Source organism: Bombina bombina, chromosome 5, assembly GCF_027579735.1.
Source record: "Bombina bombina isolate aBomBom1 chromosome 5, aBomBom1.pri, whole genome shotgun sequence".
NCBI classification, from domain to species: Eukaryota; Metazoa; Chordata; class Amphibia; order Anura; family Bombinatoridae; genus Bombina; species Bombina bombina.
The window spans coordinates 280,220,379-280,244,996 of NC_069503.1; the positions used below are offsets into that span (position 1 = coordinate 280,220,379).

The 24,618-nt window shown below is 36.6% G+C and overlaps 1 protein-coding gene across 1 annotated transcript in view; it reads right to left on the minus strand.

Annotated features, from left to right (window-relative positions):
- Positions 1–18,676, minus strand: part of ZNF804B (zinc finger protein 804B) — a 110,824-nt gene extending 92,148 nt beyond the window's left edge. Inside the window, exons 1-2 of the mRNA XM_053715705.1 lie at positions 18,587–18,676; positions 14,574–14,717 (exon numbers count right to left, since the gene is read on the minus strand). Coding sequence (XP_053571680.1) covers positions 14,574–14,717; positions 18,587–18,676 — 234 coding nt within the window. The remainder of the gene's footprint in view (positions 1–14,573; positions 14,718–18,586) is intronic.
- Between the last annotated feature and the right edge of the window lie 5,942 nt (positions 18,677–24,618).

Genomic DNA, 24,618 nt, shown 5'->3' on the forward strand with positions numbered 1-24,618 from the left:
AGAATGTTTTCATAACGGAATACGTTCTATTTATTTATTTAAAAAAAAAATCACTATAAATTTGATAATTTTTGGACTGATATATCTATTTACAGCAAGATATGTTTATGATTATATATATGTCTAGATATCTCGAGATCTATATGCGATTATCTCTTTGAAAATCCCTGAGATATTGTTTAATGTGCATAAGATTGTAACGTGAAATATTTACATTATCTCAAGAGTTAAACATATATATCCATGTTTCTCTATGTATGTGTATGTATGTCAATGTAAAATCCTTTGTCTGCTTTTTTTTCTAACACCCGATATCTCCTATCTTTTAGCCCTATAACTTTTGTGTGCAATATTTTTTTTAAATTAATTTTTAATAGACAGTCGGCTAGATTACGAGTTTTGCGTTATGAGTAAAAATGCAGCGTTAAGCCTCATAACGCTGCTTTTTTACTACCGCTCCTATTACGAGTCTTGTAGGTACAGCTGTCCCGAACACTTTTTTGGCCGTACCGCAAATTAACTTACGCAATTTTCGTTAAGTCTTTTTTCAATGGGACTTCCATTGCGCCGGTATTACAAGCTTTTTTTTTTTGGCCAAAAAGTGAGCGTTACAGCCTATCCCGCAAGATTCGTAACGCATTCTAAAGTCAGTAGTTATGAGTTTTACACTACAAAGCCGTAGCATAAAACTCATAACTAAAGTGTTAAAAAGTACACTAACACCCATAAACTACCTATTAACCCCTAAACCGAGGCCCTCCCGCATCGCAAACACTATAATAAAATTATTAACCCCTAATCTGCTGCTCCGGACATCACTGCCACTATAATAAACATATTAACCCCTAAACTGCCGCACTCCCGCATCGCAAACACTAGTTAAATATAATTAACCCCTAATCTGCTGTCCCTAACATCACCGCCACCTACCTACATTTATTAACCCCTAATGTGCCACCCCCAACGTCGCCACCACTATACTAAAGTTATTAACCCCTAAACCTAAGTCTAACCCTAACCCTACCACCCACTAACTTAAATATAATTAAAATAAATCTAAATAAAATCTACTATTAATAACTAAATAATTCCTATTTAAAACTAAATACTTACCTATAAAATAAACCCTAAGCTAGCTACAATATAACTAATAGTAACATTGTAGCTGGCTTAGGGTTTATTTTTATTTCACAGGCAAGTTTGTATTTATTTTAACTAGGTAGAATAGTTACTAAATAGTTATTAACTATTTACTAAATACCTAGCTAAAATAAATACAAATTTACCTGTAAAATAAAACCTAACCTGAGTTACACTAACACCTAACCTTACACTACAATTAAATAAATTACCTAAATTAAATACAATTAACTAAATTAAATACAACTACCTAAATTACAAAAAAAAAAAAACAATAAATTACACAAAATAAAAAACAAATTACAAGATAATTAAACTAATTTCAATCAGCCAATAGAATGTGCGCTCAATCCTATTGGCTGATTGAATCAGCCAATAGGATTGAAGTTCAAACCTTAATTCCAATTGGCTGAATTGAATTCTATCAGCCAATCCGAATCTAGGGGACGCCATCTTGGATGACATCACTTAAAGGAACCTTCATTCCTCGGGAGTCGTCATATGAAGAGGATGCTCCACGCTGGATATCTTGAAGATGGACCCACTCCGTGCCGGATGGATGAAGATAGAAGATGCCATCTGGATGAAGACTTCTGCCCATCAGGAGGCTTGGATGAAGACTTCTCCCGGCTTTGTTGAGGACTTCTCCCGGCTTCATTGAGGATAGATGTCTGGTCTTCAAAACTGTAAGTGGATCTTCAGGGGGTTAGTGTTAGTTTTTTTAAGGGTTTATTGGGTGGGTTTTATTTTTAGGTTAGGGTTTGGGCCGCAATAGAGCTAAATGCCCTTTTACGGGCAATGCCTATCCAAATGCCCTTTTCAGGGCAATGGGGAGCTTAGGTTTTTTAGTTAGGTTTTTTTTTTGGGGGGGGGGTTGGTTGTGTGGGTGGTGGGTTTTACTGTTGGGGGGGTTGTTTGTATTTTTTTTACAGGTAACAGAGCTGATTTCTTTGGGGCAATGCCCCGCAAAAGGCCCTTTTAAGGGCTATTGGTAGTTTAGTTTAGGTTAGGGATTTTTTTATTTTGGGGGGGGCTTTTTTTATTTTGATAGGGCTATTAGATTAGGTGTAATTAGTTTAAATATCTTGTAATTTGTTTTTTATTTTGTGTAATTTAGTGTTTTGTTTTTTGTAATTTAGGTATTTGTATTTAATTTAGTTAATTGCATTTAATTTAGGTAATTTATTTAATTTTAGTGTAAGGTTAGGTGTTAGTGTAACTCAGGTTAGGTTTTATATTACAGGTAAATTTGTATTTATTTTAGCTAGGTAGTTAGTAAATAGTTAATAACTATTTAGTAACTATTCTACCTAGTTAAAATAAATACAAACTTGCCTTAAAATAAAAATAAACCCTAAGCTAGCTACAATGTAACTATTAGCATATTAGGGGTTAATAAATGTAGGTAGGTGGCGGCAATATCGGGGGGGCGATTAGGGGTTGATATTATTTAAATAGTGTTTGAGATGCGGGAGTGTGGCGGTTTAGGGGTTAATATGTTTATTATAGTGGCGGCGATGTTCAGAGTAGCAGATAAGGGGTTAATAAGTATAATGTAGGTGTCAGCGATGTCGGGGGCAGCGGATTAGGGGTTAATAAGTGTAAGATTAGGGGTGTTTAGACTCAGGGATCATGTTAGGGTGTTAGGTGTAAACATACATTTTGTTTCCCCATAGGAATCAATGGTGCTGTGTTACGGAGCTTTACGCCTCTATTTTGCAGGTGTTAGACTTTTTCAGCCGGCTCTCCCGATTGATGCCTATGGGGAAATCATGCACGAGCACATACAACCAGCTCACCACTGACTTAAGCAGCGCTGGTATTGAAGTGCGGTATGGAGCACAATTTTGCTCTACTCTCACTTCTTGCCTTTTAACGCCGGGTTTATACAAACCTGTAATACCAGCGCTGTACGTAAGTGAGCGGTGACAATAACGTACAAGTTAGCACCGCACCCCTCATAACGCAAAACTCGCAATCTAGCCGAGTGTTAATATTAGTGTCACTGTACTTTGTAATATATTTTTGAAGTGTTTCGTGAAACATTTTTGATGTGGGAAACTGTTAACTACAACTCTTCAAGCGTGGAAAGGATTGTTGTGTAAAAGGCGATTGTGCACGCAATTGCGATTTCTAAGACTTATAATACCTGCGTAATGGAAATGTATTGCGAAAAGACCATATCGCGCGTGGAAAACCCATACTGCGCGACTTGTAATCTTGCCCAAAGGGTTTGATTTATTTGTAGTAGATTTAAAAGGGTTTAAATATAAGCAGGAAAAAAGCTCAAAATTGGCTTAGCATGGAGATCTGGCAAAGGCTTAGAAGCAAAAGGGTTAAAGTGGCATAAAACCCCCCCAAAAAATTTCACGATTCAAATAGAGCATACACGTTTAAATAATTTTAAATTATCCAATTTGCTACATCATCTTGGTATCCTTTGTTGAAGGAGCAGCAATGCTCTACTGGGAGCTAGTTGAACACACTGAGGATTTTTTTTAGACCTTGTATTGTAATGTAGGAGTCTCTTTTTCCCATAAAGAACACTACATAGCAACATAAACATGTCTCAAGTTAAAATTTAAGTTTCTGCATTTTTTAAGGGCTGATAAGACTTTTTAGAATATCTCACCTGAGTGGAGAGGTTTTAAAAATCAGGCTCTGGGTGAGCCAATGACATAAGATTTACAGCAGTGACCAATCAGCAGATAGCTCCTAGTAGAATATTGACTCGCCTTACCCTACCTAGGTATGCTTTTCATATTAAGCAAATTAGAAAATAGTAAATTGTAAGGTTGTTTACCATTGCATGCTCTATCTGAATCATGAAGCTTTCATTATGAGTTTACTGTCCCTTTAAAAAAATGTATGCAATAGTCAAAACTTTGTTACATTAGATCAAACTTCTTTTGCAAAAACATTCTCTACACTCTCTCCTATTTCATCTTCAGTGAATCTTGTCTTTTTATGTGGCATGTCTTCAATAATATTAGCACAAAATATATCCTCATTACTTCCCATTGCGCTAATTATCTCCAACGATACATTCAAGTTACTAGATGAACTGAAAGACATTCGAGATGAAATCACCTGATTTCACTACTACCAATTCTGTTGATTTTAACCCATAAAAAGATCTTACATGCTTGCTTATACTTTTTAATCTCTGTACACATTATCAATTTCTAAAAAAACAAACAATTTTCATTCTAAACATCTGTGCACTGCTATACTTGATATTTGCCTTCATGTATTAGTCAATGGAAAATAGGTATCTAGTTATTTAAATGTGTCTCTGGAGAATATTTATAGATATATTTATTTGTTGTTTTGGCAGTATTTTGTTTTGGTAGCTTTATATAACTATAGACAACAGTATTATGTATCTCCTACCTCAGTCTTATCCTCTATTGGCTGGCATATTTATAATTACCCGTATTTTGTAAGGCTGAGTTTAGATTCCCTATACTTGGTTATTTGCGAGCCAAGCGAAAGGGATATTTAGAATGCCTTTGATTTATGATGTATGCTGTTAATATTATGCTTTACTTACCTTTCCACTATTTTGATTTTAGGAAAGAGAGGTGATAGGGGGAGCCCTTGGGTAACCAATTAAGTGTATAGAAACTCTGAGAGAGCTAGACTAAGCACACTATGTTGCACAAGCCAAAGATACAATAGAGTATCCTTAATAAGATATCCAAGAAAGTGTGTCAGTGATATATAAATCAATAGTAAAACAATCCTAGTATGAATTAATATAAATCAATAAATATAAATAAAAAATAATCAAATATAATAGCATAAAAATCCGATCAATATTAATCTCAACAGATATGATATTGTTAAAATGATAGTCCCAAGTGGAAGTGATTTTGATGATATCACAGTGATGCAGTGGAAGAATCAGGTCAAGGCAGCTGTCTGCGTCAGGATCAAGGTCCAATTCCTGGATCAATAATCTTTAGACAACATAAGAGGACAGAAGCGCCACATGGCCCAATATTGTTTGACCAAAAAATAACAAATATCAGTGTAATAGAAACACTCACATTTGGTGATACACCCCTAGTAGTGTAGATGAAGCAGACTGGGATCATACACAGTCACCCAGCAGACTGACCTCCAATCCCTACTCAGCAATCTGTGAATGGTGTAAACAGAACACAACACCAATATGGCCTAGTATTGTACAAGCAAATATGATAATAAGTGATAATAATCACACTCACATTTGGAGATGTACCTCCCTTGGTGCACTAGAAGCAAACTGGGATCAAACAGTCACCCAGTAGACTGATAACCGATGAAGCAGGAACTCCCAGCAATCCAGGATAAGTGGACAACTCAGATGGTAATAAGGTATGACAGCAAGTGTAATAAAAACTTACTTTATTAAAATATAAAATACTAGCAATGCGTTTCTCATCCAACCAGTGGATGTTAATCAGGCTTAATCATCCAAGGGTTTTAAAAGAACTTCGATCAGTGCTAACTGTCCCATTAACTGATCTGTTTAATCAGTCACTATTAACAGGAGCTGTCCCAGATGATTGGAGAATAGCAAATGTAATACCGCTTCATAAAAAGGGCAGTAGAGAAGAATCTGGCAACTACAGGCCAGTTAGTTTAACTTCAGTAGTAGGGAAATTAATGGAAAGCCTCTTAAAAGAAAGAATTATGACTTACATAAAGACAAACAATTTAGAGGACCAAAATCAGCATGGTTTTACTTCAGGGAGATCATGTCAGACTAATCTAATTGACTTCTTTGATTATGTAACAAAAGTATTAGACAAGGGTGGAGCAGTTGATGTAGCATATCTAGATTTCAGCAAAGCATTTGACACCATCCCACACAATAAACTAATTCACAAACTATATCTCCTTGGTCTAGATTCAAAAATTGTGAACTGGGTGGAATGCTGGCTTAAGGACAGAAAACAAAGTGTCTTAGTAAATGGAGTTCATTCAGCAGAGGGGGCTGTTACTAGTGGTGTTCCTCAGGGGTCAGTTCTGGGGCCTGTTTTGTTTAACATATTTATCTGCGATATCAGCAAAGGGCTACAGGGGAAAGTATGTCTCTTTGCAGATGATACAAAAATTTGCAACAGAGTGGATGTTCCAGGGGGGGTAGACAAAATGAGAAGTGATATACAACAATTGGAGGATTGGACAAACGACTGGGATCTAAAGTTTAACACAGCAAAGTGTAAAATAATGCATTTAGGGAAGAAAAATCCAAATGTTAATTACAGACTCAATGACACTTTACTGACTGTTACAGATGAGGAACAGGACTTGGGAATTATTATTTCAGATGATTTAAAACTTAGTAAACAATGTAGTAATGCAGCGAGTAAGGCTAGCAGAATGCTTGGATGTATTGGTAGAGGTATTTGCAGCAGAAATAGTAAGGTTCTTATGCCACTTTATAGATCATTAGTTAGGCCTCATCTTGAGTATTGTGTGCAGTTCTGGAGGCCATATCTTCAGAAGGATATTAACAAACTTGAATCTGTGCAAAGGAGGGCTACCAAAATGGTACATGGTCTAAAAAATAAAACTTACCAGGATAGGCTCAATGACCTAAATATGTATAGCTTAGAGGAGAGAAGGGAAAGAGGTGATATGATAGCAACTTTCAAGTACATTAAAGGGTTTAGTAAAACTGAGACTGTGGGTATTTTACATAAAATGGAAAATTCAAGAACAAGGGGTCATGAGCTCAAGCTAAAGGGTAGTAGATTCAGGAGTAATTTGAGGAAGCACTTCTTTACAGAAAGAGTGATTGATTTATGGAATAAACTTCCTCAAGAGGTAGTAGCAACAAACACTGTGGGGGACTTTAAAAATGCATGGGACAAGCATAAGGCTATCCTACGAACTAGATAAGTTTATACTGTTAGGTAAGGTCGGGCAGACTTGCTGGGCCTATGGCTCTTATCTGCCGTCAATATCTATGTTTCTATGTTTCTATGTTTCTATTCTTGATATTTGCCTTCATGTATTAGTCAATGGAAAATAGGTCTCTAGTTATTTAAGTGTGTCACTGGAGAATATTTAAAGATATATTTATTTGTTGTTTTGGCAGAATTTAGTTTTGGTAGCTTTATATAACTATAGACAACAGTATTATGTATTTCCTGCCTCTGTCTTATCCCCTATTGGCTGGCATATTTATAATTACCCGTATTTTGTTGGGCTGAGTTTAGATTCCCTATACATGGGTATTTGCGAGCCAAGGGAAAGGGATATTTAGAATGCCTTTGATGTATGATGTATGCAGTTAATATTATGCTTTAGTTACCTTTCCACTATTTTGATTTTAGGCACACCGCTTCCAGCAACCATGGCAATGGCCGGGCCTGTGCAGTGGAGCGGTTATGACGTCATGGATGTTCCAGTTTGTGGCAGAGGTGTAGCCCCCATGGGGATATAATGAGAGGTATGTTTTATGAATTTTGTACGGTCTGAGGACGGGGCTAACACCCCCGAAATGTTACTGTGTATAAATACTCTTTGTTTTATTAAGATTTTGAAGACCCAGTGAGTGCTTTCAATTGGTGCTGGCTATATATATATATATAGTTAGCACCAATGCACGCAATTGTTCCCTGGTATTTGAAGTGACCCGCAATGTGAACGTGACCTCTCTTTTGCATTGCTAGGAAGCTATGGGCTCAATAGAGCATGCTTCCATAGGCCCCAATGGCAGCGTTGTTCTCATTACCTCAGTGAAGGGGGTAAGTCGCGCAGCGATGTGCATCAAATGTAAATATATATGTATATAAATATATACATATACATATATATATATATATATATATATTTGTTAATATGTGTATATACACACATTAACACATAAATATATATATATTTATATATATATATATATATATATATATAAACATATATATATATTTACATGGAACTCACAGTTATCATAGACTGCTATGTAAAGGAACTTTTCAGTGAGGTTTTTTGTTCTAACAACCCACACCCGCCACTTTTAACTCATAAAAACTGCCTAGTGCCGTTATTTTTTATGGGGGGAAAAATGCACCTTTTTTTTTATATAAAATACTAAAAGACCCTCTATTTTGGGTGCATTTGTCAGGCTATCAGGAATCAGACAGAGAAGTGAAATGCTAAAATAATCACACCTTTATTAAATAATAACAAAAAATTATAAAGAGTCAAAAAGCCAAATGACAAGCTAGGAGTCAAAGCCAGAGCTGGTAGTCAGAGGAGCCGGGGTCAGGAACACAAAGATCAGCAGAATCAGGAACAAGCCAGGGATCAGGAACCAGAAGGGACATTAAACAAGCAAGGTTTAACACAGGAACTCACAAAGAAGTCTGAGACAATGCAAGGGCAAAGTTAGACTGATCTCAGGCACTTAAATAGGGAATGATGACATCATAATTCTGGGACTGAAACATGTTTTTTAATGATGATGTTTCACCAGTTTGGCCATAAGAGGGCACCTAGGTGTTGTGAGCAGCGTTACAGACTCTGCAGCAGGCAAAGAGAGAGACAGGTGAATAAAAATGGCAGCCAGCAGCAAACAACAAACAAAAGCAGGGTGAAACCCTGACAGTTATTTATTGTGCACCCGTAAACAAGTGAATTTGCCCATTTGCGGGCGCGTGATAAATTAGCGCTCCTATTGTAATCCAGCCCATAGTGTTATATAATACATTCTACAATTCTGCTTCCAATAACCTTTCAGGTTCACATTTGTTGGAGAAGTTATTGATAATAATATTTTTAATAATAATATTAATAATAACAATAATAATAATATCACAAACTGATGCATATTTAGTATTTGCTACCATTGTATTTTTTATATTAATTTTTAGGGTAAGATTTTGAATTCATATTAAATATTATAAGCACTGGCTTGCATATATATATTTTTCTCTTGCAGGAGGCTATAATTTTTTATTGCAGTTTGGGAGCTAATATATTTTGTTCACTTTCATGATAATTTAAATTGAGTAATTTTCTTCCAGCAATTGATATTGGCAATTTAACAGTTTATCTAAGAGAGACTTATCTAATTATATTTATGCCTATTTCAAAGTTCATGCTTGTGAAGTAAGCCAAAGGCTTTTCATAAAAGTCTCCCTTCAAATGCAACTACTTAAAATTGAATAAAAAAAAGATTTAGTTCATGTTAATTAACCATGCAGCAAGATGGTTAATTAAAAGAGAAAATAATTCCAACATGACATTCTGACCCTTTCACAGCTGGACTTCTCTTTTTTGTTAAGGTTCTATAGCTAAACCCACTTTTGGAAACTAAACTTTTGAGGCAACTCTATTATAACTATCTCTTAACTTCTGAATCTCTCATAATGTACCAAAGTTCAACATACCAACATTGCTTATGAAATAATTATCTGACAGTAATAAGCCATTTGATGGGTTGTTAGAAAGCTGGCTCCTTTCAACTGAACATTTGGGTTGTGAAATTTAAACGTGCACCTTAAAAATTAAAAGGACATAATATGCAATAATAAATACTCAAATGCATTACACCATTTTATTATTATTATAAATGCTTCCCTATTGCTGAAAGGGATTAAACCCTGAGCAGGATTATTATTATTATCAGGTTAGTGTAGATCGCCAACAGATTCCATAGCGTTAGGATACAATTAGGGAGCCAATCAACTGGCCATTATAGCTCAGTTTGGCAAGATACTAGAATATTTAATAAAGATGGCTTGTATTTGTATAACAGATTCATTTGGGAGAAGAGTTTAAATGTTTTATTAAAAGTAATTTAAACTAGTAAAGGGGGCAGCATTAAGCCCACCTGCGCCTGACAGCATGCAAAAATTGTTAGTCCAAGTTACAGTTCAAGATGTTCAGGTAGAAATGTTCTTAGTGCCATGAGCACAAATACTTGCAGCATAGGAAATCAATTACCTGAACTCACATAAAAAATAAATAGGGACAACTTGGATTTAGTAGCTACAACAGAATAATTGTACAATGATTCTCATGACTGGTACATAGTTATACCTGGATCGTTATTTAAAAAGAACAATGAAGGAAAGGTGGAGGAATTGCTCTGCATGTAAAAGAAAATATAAAGGTACTGAAATTGCAGGGACACGTGATGATGTTGAAAGTATTTGGATGAAAGTAGAAACCAGGGATACCATTTATTTAGAATTGGGGTTGTATATAGGCTGCCATTACAGGATGAAAGACTGGACAATCTGTTAATAGAAGAAATAACCAAAATGACCATGAAGGGTAAAGCTATAGTAGTGAATGACTTTAATTTGCCAGATATAGATTGGAAGATTCCTTTTGCTAGATCAGCTAGGAGCAGATATATTCCTGAATCCTTAAAATGCGAATCACTTATACAATTGGTTAAGGAAGCAACGCGAAAGGAAGCAACATTATATCTATTACTTACAAACAGTGTTACAGTATCAGATGTGTCTTTGGGTGAGAACTTAGGGTCCAGTGATCATCAATCTGTGTGGTTTAGTATTCACACATGGACACTGTACAACCAGACTAAAACAAAAGTTTTAGACTTTAAGATGGCTGATTTTTTGTACATGGGAAAATACCTCAACTCTTTAAAAGGGCAACAGTAAACTCTTATTATGAGGGAACAGTAACAATGGGATTTTTTAAGGGTGCCATTTAAATGAAACAGCACAATGTCTTAGGAATGTCTGTAAAAGTAAAATAAAGAGAAAACCAATATGGTTTTCAAAAGAAGTAGCACATGCTGTAAAGACTAAGTGGTCAATTTATTATAGTTCGAGCGGACATGATACGATGTAGCGCATCATGTCTGCTGCACATCGATAAATGCAGACAGCATAAGCTGTCAGCATTTATCATTGCACCAGCAGTTCTTGTGAACTGCTGGTGCAAAACCGCCCCCTGCAGATTCATGGACAATCTAGCCACTAGCAAGGGGTGTCAATTAACCAGATCTTATTCGTTAATTTTTGCCTGCGGCCTCAGAGCAGGCGGACAAGTTATGGAGCAGCAGTCTTTAGTATGAAGCTTGATATATTGACCCCTAAAACTATAGCTAATAAAAATTACAGACTATGAAGACTCCAATAAAAAAAGGCTAAGCAGTTAATAAGGAAGGCTAATTAAAACTAATGCGGAAGAGAAGATAGCACAATGAATAAAAGATGGTCACAAAATGTTCCCTAGATATATCAGTCAAAGTAGAAAAACTAAGTTCAGAATAGTAAGACTGAAAACAGTTTGTAGAAAAGTAGATGGAGTTAAGCAAATTGTTAAGCAGATTATCTCAATGAGTACTTCTGTTCTGTCTTGACAAAAGATGACTAAATTAAAGAATGCTACTTAAAATGGAAAATGAATTAGCACTGATAATTTTATAGATGATGAGGTTTTTTTGCCATTATCAAGAATAAATGTAAAAAGTCAATGGGTCCTGATAAAATTCATTCAATGGCTTTAAAGGAACTTCAAACTGTGCTAGCTGCCCTATTAACTGATTAGTTAAATCAGTCACTATTGACAGGAATTGCTTCAGATGATTGGAGAATTGCGAATGTAGTACCTCTTCATAAAAAGAGCAGTAGGGAAGAATCTGGTAACTACAGACCAGTCAGTTTAAATTCAGTAGTAGATAAATTAATGGAAACTCTCTTAAAAGAAAGAAGTAGGACTTATATAATGACAAACAATGTAGAGGACCAAAATCAGTATACAGGTATACCTCACTTTACAGTGCTTCACTTTACAGCGATTCGCTAATACAGCGCTTTCTGGAGCTGAAGTTGAACCTCCAAGGATTTTGAAACAGTGCTATAATCATCGTGAGATTGCGAGAAAAGTTAATGGAACTATTTTGTTATGCTTAGTTCACTCTGTTAACAGCATTGCAGTGCAATCTGTCTCTCAGTGTTTTAGTCTGGCAAATTTTACTACAGTAATTGTCACTATTTTACAGGTACAGTATTTATTGAATACTAATTGAATACTTGCTGTGCTAGTATTAAACTAAACGTAGCACTATTGCACCCGTAAAATATGTTAGTTCAAACATGTTTTCAAGATTTTAAACACTGAAAAGAAAGCTAAAACTGCCTTGTTTCACTTTAAGGCGGTTTTCACTTTACAGCAGGGCTCTGGTCCCTAACCCGCTGTATGAGCGGGGTATACCTGTAATTTTACTTCAGGGAAATCATGTCAGACTAATTTAATTGACTTCTTATGCAAATAAAGTATTAGATCAAAGTGGAGAAATTGATGTAGCACATCTAAATTTCAGCAAAGCATTTCACACCATCCCACACAACAATCTAGTTCCTAAACAGTTTCTTTATGGTCTAGATTCACAAATTGTGAACTGGGCAGAATGCTCACTTAGAAATAGACAACAGAAGGTCTTAGTAAATGGAGTGCATTCAGTTGGGGGGACAGCTACTAATGGTGCTCCTCAGGGATCAGTTCTCGGGGCCTGATTTGTTTAACATATTTATCAGTGCTTTCAGCTATAGGAGCAAGTATGTCTGTTTGCAGATAATAAAAAAAATTGTAATAGAGTTAATGTTCCAGGAATGGTGGGCCAAATGTGAAGTTTAATACTGCAAAGTGCAGTGTCAGGCCACCCCCTGCTCTCCTGCAACCAAACATGTAAGAGCAAGGCCTGTATCAATCAACCTGGACAAATAACTTTAAGGTGATTTAACTCTGCAGTTAAGAAGCAAAGGTTTTACAACCCACTGCTTGTAAACTCACAGCTAAAATGCATGCATGGTCAAGCCTGCACCACAAGGACTCCAAAGCCTTCTTCACAGCTGGTTAAATGGAAGCTATACTTAAAGGGACACATGATACAGGGAAAAGTGCTACTGCTTTGCCTTTAATTATGGATTTGTTGATTATTAAATTCTACAGTGATTCATGGTCATTTAAATTAAAATGCAAAAATAAATCATGAGAAAACTTTATTATTGCATAAATATGTGGTCTTAAAGGGACATGAAACACACTTTTTTTCTTTCATGATTCAGATAGAGCATACAATTTTAAAATACTTTCCAATTTACTTCTATTATCCATTTTGCTTCATTCTCTTGGAATCAGCTATGCACTACAGGGAGCTAGATGAACACCTGGTGAACCAATGACCGGAGGTATTTATGTGCAACCATGAATCAGCAACTAGCTCCTGGTAGTGCATTGCTGCTCCATAACCTACCTAAAGGATATCAAGAGAAAAAAAAGCAAGTTAGACAACAAAAGTTAATAAGAAAGTTGTTTAAAATCACATGAAGTATCTAAATCATGAAGAAAAAAATGGTTCCTTTAAGATCACATATTTATGCAATAATAAAATGTTCTCATCAATTATTTTTGCATTTTCATTTAAATGACCATGAAATACTGTAAAATTTCATAATCAACAAATCCATAATTAAAGGCAAAGCAGTAGCACTTTTTTTCTGACAAATTTCAAAGATAATTTAATTTCCCTATCCCTGTATCATGTGATAGCCATTAGCAAATCACAAAATATACATACCTGTGTACAGGTAGCCCTCAGTTTACACCGGGATTAGGTTCCAGGAGGAATGGTTGTAAATCGAAACCGTTGTAAATTGAAACCCAGTTTATAATGTAAGTTAATGGGAAGTGAGGGAGTTAGGTTCCAGGCCCCTCTCAAAATTGTCATAAGTAACACCTAATACATTATTTTTAAAGCTTTGAAATGAAGACTTTAAATGCTAAATAGCATTCGAAACCTAATAATATAGATGGTATCATCATCAAACTAAGTTTAATGAACAAAAAAAGGTTCTTTTACTTGCATTTTTCAAAAACATTTGCTAACAGCACCTAATTAAATAATCACACAACAGACTGCATCATCATCAAACTAAGTTTAATGAATAAAAACGCTTTTTTTTACTTGCATTTTTAAGCAATCAGTTCTCTGCATTGTTAGCGTGTTAGATAATATTGGGTCTGCACCTATTCTATGCATTTCAATATGCAGTGATTAATAAGCAGTTAGGCAACCTCATCTCAAGCAGCTGGACAGAAAGATAATAGGGAAGTGGCTGCTCGATAGCTAATGTCTGCTCTGTGTACACAGATCAATTTCAGGCTGTTAAGTTGCAGAACTTTGCTGCAAAACAAGCGGACAGCTCCACCTACTGGCTATTTTAATTAGTTCACTGCTTTCCAAAGATTTTCAATAGCAGTCAAATGACTGTAAAAAAAAAAAAAGGTTGTTATTCTGAAACGGCGCAAATTGAACCTGCGTAAACCGAGGGCCACCTGTATAGTGAGGATATATTAAGATATTGAGAGGTATTGCATTCGCATGGGAAACAACACTATTACCATTTTAAAATTGCCTTTTGCATTTTGTAGATATACATTTTAAAGCTTACCTGTTTGTGTGCATGATCATACGAATTTATGTGGTTCTCAAACTCCTGGTGTTTGTGGTACTGCTTGTCACATAGTTCACAATAGAAATTTGCCTTCAGGTCCTCAAGAGCATTTGCTATGGATTTCCCTTTTTCCGCATACCCCTAAAATTAATAACCATATTGTTAGTGTCTTAAATTATGTTAGTTATTTTCTTTTTCAGTATTTTTTTTCCTTAAATAATTTATTTTGCATTTGAAGGAATGCTGCGTTATTCACCTGAGGATAACTTTAATTGTTTTGTTCATAATTACATTTATATCTGGACATATCATTTTAGTATTTAAATTAACTCATTTAAATTATTAACAGAAGATTTATGATTGAGAAAGGTTGTTTAAAAACATTTTATTATTTTATATTTGATATCTATAATTTAAAAACAAAAGAAACACTATCTTATCGTCCATGACACAATATTACTATGTTCAAAATTAAGCAGGCACCGAGTAATACAAATCTACAAGGGACAATTCACTGCAAAGACCAGTTATGAGTCTGATTAATATACAAAGTTGTATTAGCTAGCCATAATGTAGTTGTTATGTCTCTATAAATACTGGTTACCCATTGTGAACAAGACTTTACACAACAGGAAATAATTCCCAATATTTAAATTTGCACAGGTGTTTAATTGTTAATTACATTTCCAACAGCAAGTAATAACCCGTTTTGCTGAAATAAATACATCTTAGCAAGTAAATGTGATATTTTTTTATCTGAAGCACTCTATAGAAAAATCTTTAAAAAAAAAAATTCAACAGCAAAAACTGAATATGAATGATATAATATCCATATATTTAAGTTGCATATAGATGAAGAAAATAAAACCTAAATGCAGATTTAGTTTACAAAATGTAACTGTTGCCTTTATACAAATACACTTGTGTATCGCTTCAGCTTTTTCCAGAGTTTCTAAAATACGTATTAAATATGTTTTCAAATCATTTAAAATAATTTGAAACCTGGCCTCATTTCACTCTGAGGATCACTTTTTGGAATTGTGACTGAGGAAGATGATTGGAGTAGGTTAGGACAAAGGTTTTATTTATTAATACATTTAATTAAATAGACCGCTATAAAACTTAAAGGGACATAAAACCCACATTTTTTTCATGTTTCAGATAAAGCATGTAATTTAAATTAAAAAAAAAATTCTATTATCAAATTTTCTGGGCTGCACCAGTCTGTCTCATTATATGGCAGCAGTTTTCCAAGAATGTTATAAATTTACAAGGCCTTAGACGGCAGCACTTTTTCCTGACATGTGGTGCTCCATACATGTGCAGGCTACCTACCTAGGCATCACTTCAACAAAGAATACATGGAGAATTAAAAGGACACTGAACCCAAATTTCCTCTTTTGTGATTCAGATAGAACATGCAATTTTAAAAAACTTTCTAATTTACTCCTATTATCATTTTTTCTTCATTCTCTTGCTTTCTTTATTTGAAAAAGAAGGCATCTAAGCTATTTTTTTGGTTCAGACCCATGGAAAGCACTTGTTTATTGGTAGGTGAATTTATCTACCAATCAGCAAGAACAACACAGTGTGTTCACCAAAAATGGGCCGGCATCTAAACTTACATTCTTGCATTTCAAAAAAAGATACCAAGAGAATGAAAAGAATTTGATAATAGGAGTAAATGAGAAAGTTGCTTAAAATTGCATGCTCTATCTGAATCACGATAGAAAAAAATTGGGTTCAGTCCACTTTAACCCCTTAGTGACCAGAGCACTTTTCCATTTTCTGTCCGTTTGGGACCAAGGCTATTTTTACATTTCTGCGGTGTTTGTGTTTAGCTGAAATTTTCCTCTTACTCATTTACTGTACCCACACATATTATATACCGTTTTTCTCGCCATTAAATGGACTTTCTAAAAATACCATTATTTTCATCATATCTTATCATTTACTATAACATTTTTTATAAAATATGAGGAAAAATGGAAAAAAACACACTTTTTCTAACTTTGAACCCCAAAATCTGTTACACATCTACAACCACCAAAAAACAACCATGCTAAATAGTTTCTAAATTTTGTCCTGAGTTTAGAAATACCCAATGTTTACATCTTCTTTGCTTTTTTTGTAACTTATAGGGCCATAAATACAAGTAGCACTTTGCTATTTTCAAACCATTTTTTTTTTCAAAATTAGCGCTAGTTACATTGGGACACTGATATCTTTCAGGAATCCCTGAATATCCATTGACATATATATATATTTTTTTTTTAGAAGACATCCCAAAGTATTGATCTAGGCCCATTTTGGTATATTTCATGCCACCATTTCACCGCCAAATGCGATCAAATACAAAAAATCGTTCACTTTTTCACAAATTTTTTCACAAACTTCAGTTTCTCACTGAAATTATTTACAAACTGCTTGTGCAATTATGGCATAAATGGTTGTAAATTCTTCTCTGGGATCCCCTTTGTTCAGAAATAGCAGACATATATGGCTTTGGCATTGCTTTTTGGTAATTAGAAGGCCGCTAAATGCCACTGTGCACCACACGTGTATTATGCCCAGCAGTGAAGGGGTTAATTAGGGAGCATGTAAGGAGCTTTTTGGGGTATTTTTAGCTTTAATGTAGTGTAGTAGACAACCCCAAGTATTGATCTAGGCCCATTTTGGTATATTTCATGCCACCATTTCACCGCCAAATGCGATCAAATTAAAAAAAAACATTACATTTTTCACAATTTTAGGTTTCTCACTGAAATCATTTACAAACAGCTTGTGCAATTATGGCACAAATGGTTGTAAATGCTTCTCTGGGATCCCCTTTGTTCAGAAATAGCAGACATATATGACTTTGGCGTTGCTTTTTGGTAATTAGAATGCTGCTAAATGGCACTGTGCATCACACGTGTATTATGGCTAGCAGTGAAGGGGTTAATTAGGTAGCTTGTAGGGAGCTTGCAGGGTTAATTTTAGCTTTAGTGTAGAGATCAGCCTCCCACCTGAAACATCAGACCCCCTGATTCCTCCCAAACATCTCTCTTCCCTCCCCTACCCCACAAATGTCCCCGCCATCTTAAGTACTGGCAGAAACTCTGCCAGTACTAAAATAAAAGGAAAATTGGGCTTTTTTGTGCATTTTTTTAGCATATTTACATATGCTTCTGTGTAGGATCCCCCTTAGCCCCCAACCTCACTGATCCCCCACCCAACAGCTCTCTAACCCTCCCCCTCTGACTTAATGTGCGCCATCTTGGGTACTGGCAGCTGTCTGCCAGTACCCATTTTAGTGAAAATATGTTTTTTTTATAAAAAAAATGTCCCTTTTCTGTAGTGTAGCTTCCCCCCCCCCAATACCAACCCCCCACCCCTTCCAGATCGCTTAGGTGCTTTTAAAAAAAAATGTTTATTTAATTTTACACTTTGTTTCTGTAGTGTAGCGGTTCCCACCCGCTCCCGCCCCGTGCACGCGCCCGCCCGCCACCCCCGTGCACGCACGCGCGCCCGTGCGCGCCCCTGAAAGCTCCGCCCCCGATCCCGCCCCCCTCCACCTTACAGAGCTCACCGATGGCCGCCCACCCGCCTCCCAAGTCGGCTCCCACCCACCAACGATACCGGCCATCGATGTCCGGTGCAGAGAGGGCCACAGAGTGGCTCTCTCTGCATCGGATGGCCAGAAAGTGTTATTGCAGGATGCCTCAATGTCGAGGCATCACTGCAATAACCGGAAAGCAGCTGGAAGCGAGCAGGATCGCTTCCAGCTGCTTTCCAGACTGAGGACGTGCAGGGTACGTCCTTGGTCGTTAACTGACATTTTTTAGAGGACGTACCCTGCACGTCCTCGGTCGTTAAGGGGTTAAGCAGATTTGATAGTAGAATACATTGGAAGCCTTTTTTAAAATGTTATGATCTGTCTGAATCACAAAAGAAAAATGCTAAGTTTTAATTCCCTTTAATATCTATCACTGTCATATTTAACACTGCAGTTTTTTTTATCAAAATACAAGCTCATCAATATATTCACTCCCATTTATAAAGTTTTGTATGATTTCATTGCATCCTAACATATCCATAACCTCAGAGGTTTCAGACATGAAACATCTTTTATTCATCAGGCTTTTCAAGGGATATATCCCTAGACTGCTTATGATTTGCAAAAATTACACTAACAAAAACAGGTTGTTAAATTCTATAAAACATTCTTTCATATGTAGATTTGTGCAATGCAGTGCTGAAATACTCTATGAATATATAAAGATTACTTTAATGCCCATTTAACAGAAATTTTATCTTCCTGGTTTTGTATATATTTCTTAATGAAAATTTGAAGTGTTAAGTCAACATTATCCGTATCAAAAATGTTAAAGCACTTCTGGGTAAGATCAATAGCAGTATAATTTTTTAGGGGGTCGGGCTTCCATGCTTCCATGCAATGTTTAGAGAGAATAAAGAATCCCACATCAAATTTTAATTTAAAAAATCTAAAACTAGGGGGGATGGAGCCAACTGCCGAAGAGGGTAGACATGCACTGTGAGAGCTCCTGGTCTTAATATTGTTTTTAGGGACATATAGCTATAATTACACAAAACTTTTGACTTATAACTTAAGTCCCTATCTGAAGAGCTTTATAGTATTGATTCTGAAGACCCCAAGGACACTTATTCAGGATATTTTCTACCCTAAATTCTTCATCAAGTCCATGCAGCTGCAAAGAGAATGAACTTACTAGATAACTGCTCCAGCTATTCAACCATTTAGAGGATAAAGCTTCCGTATGTTACCCTTCCTCTCCGGAGGACAGAGAGAAAACAATAAACCACTTCTCCAAGACATATTCAAGTGCTTATCGGGAACAAATATGAGACTAACTAAGTCATGGGTGGCAAAACTCAGTGATGTTTTTGATGCATGCCAGGTCAATTTGGTGGAGTCCGTCCAAGCTACATTTGCTACACTAGCAGTCAAAAGCACAATTGACCATCTACAGACAAGTCATGCTCCAATACCTGAAGGAGACTACACTCCGAGATCTCAAAGTCAGCTTACCTTCCCCCCATACAGCATACCAGCCAAGGAAACGAGTTATTGTCTCCTGCTGTATACTGCGTGTACATATCGGAGCACTGCAGTGGTGCAGTTGAAGGGGAGATCAGACACGCTTCCCTGGAAGGCTGTAGTGGATTTAAGCTTACAATGAATGGTACGGCAGCAGGACTCGCATCTAAAGACATCACTGATATGCAACTCCAGCAGCTAGATCATGTTTATGTCGGATGCCATTACTGTAAAGGTCGGAAAATTGGTCCAGATCTTAAAGTGTATCTAGAGATCCAGGTCGTGAGGAGTGGTGCATTCGGCAGGCCGATGGAAGATTCAGAGGCTGAACTCGTTACTGGAATTATACTAAACCATTTAGACTAGAGATCTGGTGTAGGATAAGCTTCAATAATGAAACTATAGTGCTGCTAAATTGGTAACATAAAACTAATCTTTAAGCAACTGAACTTTTGTTTTTTCTATTTTTACAGTTTACTGGGCAAACTGCATCATTTGAACTGCTGATTCCACAGCTCTATATGTATATGAAGGTTATTAGTCATAGTTTGTTGACTATTTGCATACTACCCTCCTTAATACACAGTTCAGAAAAGTGAGCTGGTAGTTACATGATAGTTAATAATATATGATGTTTAATGTTAAGCACTGTTGTTATTTTTCTCAGAAGGACCTAAGACAAGTGCTCTGATGGTCTATTTGATATGGAATATGTATATACAAATATCACCTGTACGCCCATATTGTTACCAGATGACCAAGGGAAATTCAAATTAAACTATATATTTTGCCTTAAAGACACTATAGGATGCCATATTCCTACTAAATACCAATCCCCAGAGAGGATTACATATGTCTACGCTTAGCCAATATAATCTGGGTTTTAGGGGTATTAATATCTGGCGCATACGTGAGCTAACCACATGAGTTTATGATGGATTGACAGGCTCAGAACCCTGATGTTTGCTGGGGATTGCGCTGCTAGTGGCCAGGACGGTGCAAGTTGTCACTTATGTTAGGGTTCCTGTTTCTGGACACCATATAGGACAATCATATGAGAACTTAATTACATTCCTGACAATTGATCATACCAATTCCCATAGAAAATAGTGTTGATGGACTTTGTGTATCAGCTAAAAACCTCCTATATAGGTATCAGGAGAATCTAACATTATATACTTCATATAAAAATGGTTGAACATGTTTTCATAAGATCCCAGGTGACTAGTTTGGTTATCACTAATTTATTGCCTATATTTTATTTCTATTACTATAGAGAATATGCCTGTTGCTGTCTACCTCACATGCCTTCTAGACAAAATGTATTGAATACAACCCTACCTTACTTATTCAACAAGCTTAATACTACCCACAATAGGCTTCCACCAGTGCCTAAAGAGAATGTTCTCCATTTACCAGCTCAGATTGAGACCCCTATCTGTTATACCCCTAACTGGTGGTATTCAGCCCATTGAGGATGGGAGACTAATCTTGAAATAGGTATTATAACTACTACAATCCAAGATAAATAGAGACTAACATAATATACTTAGTGTGGAAGTTACTACAAAGGCTTTTATATGGTTCTAATTGACTGTTTTCGCTTCCACTGCTCCATTACCCAAATTCTATCGACATTACTATAGAACATATGCCTACACTGTGCTATACCTTAAATGCAATTCATGCAATACTTATAGAGTGCAAATCTCTAAGCAGAAGATAATTAATAGTGTTATTATTGTTTGCACCAAGTAACTACAATCAGTTCAGTGAGTTCACTCTCTTATTTTATCTCAGTTTACCTGGACGTATATTACTAATTATACCCCCCACACACATATAGTTTACAAAGGCCTAGATTTAGAGTTCGGCGGTAGCCGTCAAAACCAGCGTTAGAGGCTCCTAACGCTGGTTTTGGGCGCCCGCTGGTATTTGGAGTCAGTGATTAAAGGGTCTAACGCTCACTTTTCAGCCGCGACTTTTCCATACCGCAGATCCCCCTACGCCATTTGCGTAGCCTATCTTTTCAATGGGATCTTTCTAACGCCGGTATTTAGAGTCGTTTCTGCAGTGAGCGTTAGAGCTCTAACGACAAGATTCCAGCCGCCTGAAAATAGCAGGAGTTAAGAGCTTTCTGGCTAACGCCGGTTTATAAAGCTCTTAACTACTGTACCCTAAAGTACACTAACACCCATAAACTACCTATGTACCCCTAAACCGAGGTCCCCCCACACCGCCGCCACTCGATTAAAATTTTTAACCCCTAATCTGCCGACCGCCACCTACGTTATATTTATGTACCCCTAATCTGCTGCCCCTAACCCCGCCGACCCCTGTATTATATTTATTCACCCCTAACCTGCCCCCCACAACGTCGCCGCCATCTACTTACAATAATTAACCCCTAATCTTCCGACCGCAAATCGCCGCCACCTACGTTATCCCTATGTACCCCTAATCTGCTGCCCCTAACACCGCCGACCCCTATATTATATTTATTAACCCCTAATCTGCCCCCCTCAACGTCGCCGACACCTGCCTACACTTATTAACCCCTAATCTGCCGAGCGGACCTGAGCGCTACTATAATAAAGTTATTAACCCCTAATCCGCCTCACTAACCCTATCATAAATAGTATTAACCCCTAATCTGCCCTCCCTAACATCGCCGACACCTACCTTCAATTATTAACCCCTAAACTTCCGATCGGAGCTCACCGCTATTCTAATAAATGGATTAACCCCTAAAGCTAAGTCTAACCCTAACACTAACACCCCCCTAAGTTAAATATAATTTTTATCTAACGAAATAAATTAACTCTTATTAAATAACTTATTCCTATTTAAAGCTAAATACTTACCTGTAAAATAAATCCTAATATAGCTACAATATAAATTATAATTATATTATAGCTATTTTAGGATTAATATTTATTTTACAGGCAACTTTGTAATTATTTTAACCAGGTACAATAGCTATTAAATAGTTAAGAACTATTTAATAGTTACCTAGTTAAAATAATAACAAATTTACCTGTAAAATAAATCCTAACCTAAGTTATAATTAAACCTAACACTACCCTATCAATAAAATAATTAAATAAACTACCTACAATTACCTACAATTAACCTAACACTACACTATCAATAAATAAATTAAACACAATTGCTACAAATAAATACAATTAAATAAACTAGCTAAAGTACAAAAAATAAAAAAGAACTAAGTTACAGAAAATAAAAAAATATTTACAAACATAAGAAAAATATTACAACAATTTTAAACTAATTACACCTACTCTAAGCCCCCTAATAAAATAACAAAGCCCCCCAAAATAAAAAATTCCCTACCCTATTCTAAATTAAAAAAGTTACAAGCTCTTTTACCTTACCAGCCCTGAACAGGGCCCTTTGCGGGGCATGCCCCAAGAATTTCAGCTCTTTTGCCTGTAAAAGAATAAATACAATACCCCCCCCCCCCCAACATTACAACCCACCACCCACATACCCCTAATCTAACCCAAACCCCCCTTAAATAAACCTAACACTAAGCCCCTGAAGATCTTCCTACCTTGTCTTCACCATCCAGGTATCACCGATCCGTCCTGGCTCCAAGATCTTCATCCAACCCAAGCGGGGGTTGGCGATCCATAATCCGGTGCTCCAAAGTCTTCCTCCTATCCGGCAAGAAGAGGACATCCGGACCGGCAAACATCTTCTCCAAGCGGCATCTTCGATCTTCTTCCATCCGGTGCGGAGCGGGTCCATCTTGAAGCAGGCGACGCGGATCCATCCTCTTCTTCCGATGTCTCCCGACTAATGACGGTTCCTTTAAGGGACGTCATCCAAGATGGCGTCCCTCGAATTCCGATTGGCTGATAGGATTCTATCAGCCAATCGGAATTAAGGTAGGAATTTTCTGATTGGCTGATGGAATCAGCCAATCAGAATCAAGTTCAATCCGATTGGCTGATCCAATCAGCCAATCAGATTGAGCTCGCATTCTATTGGCTGTTCCGATCAGCCAATAGAATGTGAGCTCAATCTGATTGGCTGATGGGATCGGCCAATCGGATTGAACTTGATTCTGATTGGCTGATTCCATCAGCCAATCAGAAAATTCCTACCTTAATTCCGATTGGCTGATAGAATCCTATCAGCCAATCGGAATTCGAGGGACGCCATCTTGGATGACGTCCCTTAAAGGAACCGTCATTAGTCGGGAGACATCGGAAGAAGAGGATGGATCCGCGTCGCCTGCTTCAAGATGGACCCGCTCCGCACCGGATGGAAGAAGATCGAAGATGCCGCTTGGAGAAGATGTTTGCCGGTCCGGATGTCCTCTTCTTGCCGGATAGGAGGAAGACTTTGGAGCACCGGATTATGGATCGCCAACCCCCGCTTGGGTTGGATGAAGATCTTGGAGCCAGGACGGATCGGTGATACCTGGATGGTGAAGACAAGGTAGGAAGATCTTCAGGGGCTTAGTGTTAGGTTTATTTAAGGGGGGTTTGGGTTAGATTAGGGGTATGTGGGTGGTGGGTTGTAATGTTGGGGGGGGGGGTATTGTATTTATTCTTTTACAGGCAAAAGAGCTGAAATTCTTGGGGCATGCCCCGCAAAGGGCCCTGTTCAGGGCTGGTAAGGTAAAAGAGCTTGTAACTTTTTTAATTTAGAATAGGGTAGGGAATTTTTTATTTTGGGGGGCTTTGTTATTTTATTAGGGGGCTTAGAGTAGGTGTAATTAGTTTAAAATTGTTGTAATATTTTTCTTATGTTTGTAAATATTTTTTTATTTTCTGTAACTTAGTTCTTTTTTATTTTTTGTACTTTAGCTAGTTTATTTAATTGTATTTATTTGTAGCAATTGTGTTTAATTTATTTATTGATAGTGTAGTGTTAGGTTAATTGTAGGTAATTGTAGGTAGTTTATTTAATTATTTTATTGATAGGGTAGTGTTAGGTTTAATTATAACT